The sequence below is a fragment of the Phodopus roborovskii genome, unplaced genomic scaffold (assembly GCF_943737965.1).
Source record: "Phodopus roborovskii unplaced genomic scaffold, PHOROB, whole genome shotgun sequence".
NCBI lineage: Eukaryota > Metazoa > Chordata > Mammalia > Rodentia > Cricetidae > Phodopus > Phodopus roborovskii.
Genome location: NW_026126407.1, coordinates 35,504,564 through 35,511,145, shown reverse-complemented (window position 1 = coordinate 35,511,145; position 6,582 = coordinate 35,504,564). Strand labels below are relative to the sequence as shown.

General features: G+C 43.9%; 1 protein-coding gene across 1 annotated transcript; it reads right to left on the bottom strand.

Moving 5' to 3' along the window:
• Positions 1–244: 244 nt before the first annotated feature.
• Positions 245–6,143, bottom strand: Pttg1 (PTTG1 regulator of sister chromatid separation, securin). Its single transcript, XM_051181562.1, has 6 exons — positions 6,032–6,143; positions 5,438–5,536; positions 4,110–4,288; positions 2,626–2,722; positions 1,068–1,226; positions 245–385 (listed from the first exon to the last, which is right to left on the bottom strand). Exons 2-6 carry the CDS (start codon positions 5,523–5,525, stop codon positions 306–308), a joined length of 603 nt encoding a protein of 200 aa, XP_051037519.1. The 5' UTR covers positions 5,526–5,536; positions 6,032–6,143; the 3' UTR covers positions 245–305.
• Positions 6,144–6,582: the final 439 nt, after the last annotated feature.

Here is a 6,582-nt window from a genome sequence, read left to right as displayed (position 1 = left end):
CTCATTGCTGAATACTAAAGTCACTAGAACTAAGTAGTACTGGTGATAAAGAATGTGTAACGATTAATGAGCTAGAAGCAGCTCCTCTAAGAGATCTAATAGTTGTCACTAGTTAAAGGCCACAAAAAGGCAATAAAGTACATGTTGAGGGGTATGCTCTCAAAGGAAAACAGTGGTATTGCCTAATAACAAGAATTACCAATCACGAGTTATTTAGAATTCATTACCACAGACACATATACACACACACACACAAATGCTTTATTAATTAATACAACATACGTAAGATATAAAGAGTAAGTAGTTTAAATATCGTCATCATAGCAAACAGGTGGCAATTCAACATCCAGGGTTGAGAGAATGCTGGAAGGAGATTGCAAGGGATCTGGAAAAGAGAGGAATTTCTTGTTAGGTTTCTGAAAATCCTCTAGCCATTATCCATAACAAACATTAGCTGCTACTTCCATCCTAAATCCGTTTATCTAATGAATTTCACACAAACATTGGGATTTCTTAAATGTGGCAGGAGTCTCAGAACTTGCCATCATCAGGAAGTAGGTCTTAAAAGTATGCGAACCTACTTGTTCTTTAGAACAAAAGGAATATCCAAATCCTCAAATAGGACAGGTCACCTGCGTTATCAGAACAAGTGGTCTGATGGTGTACTCTGACCACCAGTTCCAACTAAGACCTAAAGCTTCTGGCAGTGAGAAGGTACTGTCCGTCTACACTGTGGCATGGGCATCCTGGTCTTCTGCTAGCCATGCATGGAACCTGAACTACCATCCAGTCCCGGGTTATATAGACTTCACCTCATAGTCTAAGAAACTATGATGTTATATTTCATCTTCTCCTATGACCAAAGGCTTACCAGATTCCAGAATTACTTCATTTGGGATTAAGACAACGACTGAGGAAGCATTCTTACTATTCTGAAATTTGGCCTCAGTAGTCCACAGGACAGAAGCCGGCACCCAGATTCACCTGCACAACTCTGTCCCCACAGCAGTACAAGTGTTATGTAACAGGTTGCTTATAGCTTTTCCACAGGGCACCGGCTCACTTACTGGATTCCCATGGTAGAAAGGGCGTCTTCAGAGGAGAAGGGGGGTCCAGGTGCAGCAGCTTCTCAAGCCCACTCTCCTCATTCAGGATCATAAGAGGCACTCCACTCAAGGGGAGATGTGCAATCTGGTGCTCCTCTGGCAGGTCAAAACTCTCAAAATCTGCCACAAAGGGAAGCGAGCATCAGGAGGATGCTCCATCACACCAGACAAGGCAATGGCAGTGAAGGTCAAAATATTCTTCACTATTCAACAAATAGAGGGCTGGAGAGATGGCTCAGAGGTTAAGAGGATCTAAGTTTAATTCACAGCAACCACATGGTGACTCACAACCCACTGTAGTGAAATCTGATGCCCTCTTCTGGCATAAAGGTACCCATATATATTAAATTATTAAATAACAAAAAACCAAAATAATAATAATAATAACGATAATAAAACAAAAACCAGGCAGTGGGGGTGGGTCCATGCTTTTAATCCCAGCACTCGTAGGTGAGGCAGAGGACAAGGCAGGCAAATCACTGACTTTGAGACCAACCTGGCCTACAAAGTGAGTTCCAGGACTGGCTCCAAAGCTACAGAGAAAGCCTGTCTGGAAAAATCAAAAAAAAAAAAAAAAAAAAAAAGGAAGAAAGCCAATTCAATAGCCAGTTAAATTATTAAGTTACTTTAACAAACTCTGTGATAAGAGTACCAAAAGCATGAGACTATAATCGGAGCACTTGGAAGGCTGATGGAGGAGCATCACAATACATTTGAAACCATCCTGAGCTACAACGCAAGTCCCCACTCCCTGTCAAAGATTCTGTTATAAAATGAGAACTTCTGCATACCAGGAAAAAATGTGACCATACTGAGGTCACAGAAAAGGGATTTGCAATGATCTGAATTGTATGCCAAGCCAAGATTTTTTTCCTGGAAAACAATTTTCAGCTGAAAAGAGTATTTGTGTGTATCATAACCTCTCAAGGAATGAAGAAAGGCTATCACACTGCAAGGAAAATTTTGTCGACAATGACAGAACTCAGAAATATAAAAAAAAAGGTTAGAACTGTAGAACACTCACCTGCAACACTTAGCATGATGTTAATTTGGAATGTCTCTTACATTACTAACTTGGCCTTTTCCTTTTGTTTGAGAAAGGGTCTCTCTACACAGCCCTGATTGGTCTCAGAGATCTGCTTGCCTCTGCTTGGGATTAGAGGCAAGCACTGCCAAGCCCAGCTATACTGGGCCCTTTCTAATGACATCAGAGGTGATATCAAACAATACACCTTTTTGAGACAGGGTCTCTTTATATAGCCCTGGCTGTCCTAGAACTTGCTATGTAGACCAGGCTGGCCTTGAACTCACACAATGATGACCTTGAGTTTCTAAGTTTCTTAGACATTTTTGCTTCCATTCTCCCCCTGACCTTAGGAAGTAATTCCACCTGAACAAGTCTGTTTATTAAAAGTAAACCAGACAGCCCTGGAGTCTGGAGCTACACATTACAATCACTTGATGTTACATCTAAGAGAATCTCTAGCCAAGGGCATTCCTGCCATACCAAAGACCTTACCTAGAGGATTGAAGGGGAAGAACTTTTCTATTTCTGGGTAGGCATCATCAGAAGCAGGAGCAGAGCTTTGTTGTGTCTTAGCAGCCTTCTCAGTGGTCTAGAAAAACCCAAGAGAATAAGCATCTGTGAGAATAGAAGTCTTGCCACCTGCTTGGTAACATGAGGTTGGAGGGGCCTCTTCAAATGAGGTCACACTTTAAAATTTGTCAATTTTGTGTTACAATTCTTGGTTTTCAGGATTCAGTCAAAAGATAAGGAGAACTGACTCCTGGAAGTTGTCCACCAACCTTGACATGCATCCCAGCATGCCATCACATGAGCAGGCCCTGCCAAACACACACACACACACAAGCTACGGGGTTGGGGAGATGACTCAGTGGTTAAGAGCATTTAATCCTACAGAGGACCTGGGTTCAGTTCCCAGCATCCACAGGGTGGCTCACAGCTATCTAACTCCAGTTCAAAGGATGCAGTGTCCCTTTATCTCCTCCTCGGGCACATGATACACTTATGTACCATACAGGCAAACATCCATACACAATAACAAGTATTTTTTTAAGTTAAGCCAGAAATTTTAGCACCTATGTACATATATTTCCAAGAACAGTGAGCAGGGTTAATTCAAGGCTAATCAACTCAACTATTTAAACCTAACAGTAGAGAAGACCGGCTCAAGGCACCCCAGAATAGTAGCCAATCCTGGGAGTCATTTTTACCTTATAAAAGTGTGATTTTTCTGCCACTGTTACTTCAATCATTTGCTTGGCTAATATTAACAAGTTTATATTCCTTAAACATATGGGCTTAAAAAGCAGCAAAACATAAAACACCTGGAGAATATCAGGCAGACAATAGCAGTAAGCCAAGACAAAAACCTGCGTGCTCTGGATCTTACCTCATCTATGTGTGGGCCAGAATTGGAGGTGTGGGCTGTAGCTCAGGCTGACCCCCAATTTCAGCTTCCCAAGTGTTAGGACTGCAGGTGGCTACCCCAGCTGAGAACATCACACACCTGCTAGTGGCTTCTACCCAGCTGCTTCCTGATACTCTGAACGATAGGCTGAGGAGGCATTAGTTACAATCTCAAGGGTGCTAAGCAACTGGGAGCAATACACTACGTGATTCTCCTCTGTTCATTTGTTTGTGGGCCTCTATTTGCCTCCTCCTTGGGAGAAAGCCAGATAGAAGCTCATTTTTAAGCTTCAAAAGTGCTTTGCGATGGCTCGGTGGTTAAGAGCACCCGCTGCTCTTTCATCAAAGGAGCTGGATTCAGTTCCTAGCACCTGTGTAAGGCAGCTCACAACTGCCTGTACCTCCAGCTCCAAAGGACCCAATGCCCTCTTCTGGCCTCCTCGACTGCCCACACATATGCCCACGGATGCACACATGAATTAAAAAAAAAAAAAAAAAAAAAACCAACAAGGTTTATTCTTATTAAGTGCTAAAGCATGAACACATCCATCATCTTCCTAGCCCGCACTCACCTTTTTCACAGTCAAAGTTGGCTGTTTCTGTTTGAGGGGTCTATTGATCTTTGCTGGATTTTCTGTAACCCTGTTGACAGTTCCCAAAGCCTTTCTGCTGGCTTTAGGCAAGGCTGGAGCATTGAACACTTTGCCAACTTGTGGCGCTGAGACCTGCAATTTCCCATCTGAGGCTTTAACTGTTGAAAAAAAAGTATAATCCTAAGAATATTAGGGGCTCAGTGGGTAAAGCTGCCCAACCTGACAGCCTGAGTTCAATCCCCAGACCTCCACACAGTGTAAGAACTGACTCCCCCACACCATGGAACGTGTGTACCCCCACACACACAAAAATAAAGGTAATAAATATGGTGGTCTTAAAGATTAAGCCATATGAACACCTCAAATTGACCCAGTTCTCACCACAAATCCTTGCTTTGTTTTTGGCAGTTATTTAACACACCGTTAAATAACCTCGTTAAAACAATAATCTGAAGCCAGGTGGTGGTGGCGCACACCTTTAATCCCAACACTTGGGAGGCAGGCAGAGATTTCTGTGAGTTCCAGGCCAGCCTGGTCTACAAAGGAGGTCCAGGACAGGCTCCAAAGGTACACAGAGAAACTCTGTCTCAAACCACCCCACCCCCCCAAAATTCAAACTGGCAGCCGGGCATGGTAATGCACATCTTTAATCCCAGCACTCAGGAGACAGGCAAGAGGATCTCTGTGAGTTCAAGGCCAACCTGGTCTACAAATCAAGTTCCAGGACAGTCAGGACTGTCACAGAGAAATCCTGTCTTGATTTAAAAAAAAAAAAAAAAAAAAAAAAAAAAGACAATAAGCATGAAGCCAGGCTCTGTGGCACGTGCCTTTAATCCTAGCACTTGAGAAGGCAGCGGTCAAGTGGATCTCTGAGTTCAAGGCCAACCTCTTGTGTATGTAGCAAGTTCCAGACCTTTAAAGCTACATCTGCCTCAAAAAATAGATTAAGCACAGAGCCTTGGGACTGATTAGTAGTAGGTAGAGTGCTTGCCTACCATTTGAGAAGCCCCGAATTCAATCCACAGCATTGCATAAGTCAGGCACAGTGGCCATGCCTGTAATCACTGCACTGGGCAGGTGGGAGCTGAAGGATTAGAAGTTCAAGATGGCTCTAGATTATATAGGGAACTATAGGCCAGTCTGAACTACATGACACCTTTTCTAAAGTTAAAAAGAAAGAAAATAAGCATGAAAATATATGAAACCTGACTCTAATCAACCACAAAGTACACTAAATGCTAGGGTCTCCAGACCACAACCATCATCCACTCACAACACCTGTATATTTGAAGCCAGCCAATACTTACCACCAGACACCAGCTTCAACCCATCCTTGGATGCCAAGCGACTGCCTGGTTCTTCATTATCCTTATCAACAAAGATCAGAGTAGCCATCCTGGAATACTCTAAGGAAGAGACCTATATAAGATACTGGTATTGGGGAAATCATGAAGAGTTAAAGCAGCAAAAGATACCAAATTTGCCCAGGACACATGTGCACAAAAATTTAGAATTAAACTGAAGAAGCTAACAGGTCTCAGCCAGATCTTAAACCTTTAAGCCTGAGTCAGAAATACTAAACTCCTAAAGGCAAGTGAAGTTGGTACCCATTAAAACTGTCTCCAGGCTGTAATCTCAGCGCTAGAGAGGAGGAGGCAGGAGGTTGGGATGTTCAGGGTTGGTCTCAAGGACATAACAAGTTCGAGACCAGCCTGGGCTGTTTGAGACTTTGAAGAGGGAGGCAGCCAAGGGAAATGAAAACAGCGTCGCCGCGGGTCGAGCACGCCAAGCGGGCCCAGGGACGCGGGGCCGAGTGAGGCTCAGATCCCGACCCTACTTCGGTCTCCAGTCTGCCGCCAGCCACCCGGAGTTCACCCACAAGACACCACAACTAGACTCACCCAAGACTGCTCCACCAACGACACCGCACACCGCGGTTTAAAACACAACTCGCGCCTCGATTGGACCGTGCGAGAGGAGGCGGGGCGTAGAGTCTGAGAACCAATGAGAGCATCTGAAATTTTCAGTTACCGCTCCCCTCCTGCGTCTCTCTCCCTGGAATTAAAAAACTAGGAGCATACATTGTCCAAAACTCCTGATGGGGTCTTTGTTATCCATGTGTGGACCTGCGAGAAGGCAAATACGTCGTTTCGCTACTTTAAACTTGAAAGACTTTTTTTTTTTTTGGATGATTTTGGATGATGGGTTTCTCTGTGTAAAACCCCATGGTTGTCCTGGAACTAGTTTAGCTCTGTAGACCTAGCCAGTGTTGGCACACACCTTTAATCCCAGCACTCGGGAGGCAGAGGTGGGTGGATCTCTGAGTTTGAAGTCAGCCTGGTCTACAAAGCGAGTTCCAAGACAGCCAGGGCTATACAGGGAAACCCTGTCTCGAACAACAAAAAACAAAATTTCAAATCATTAACCAAATCCTGCATCTCACTCTCTGAGA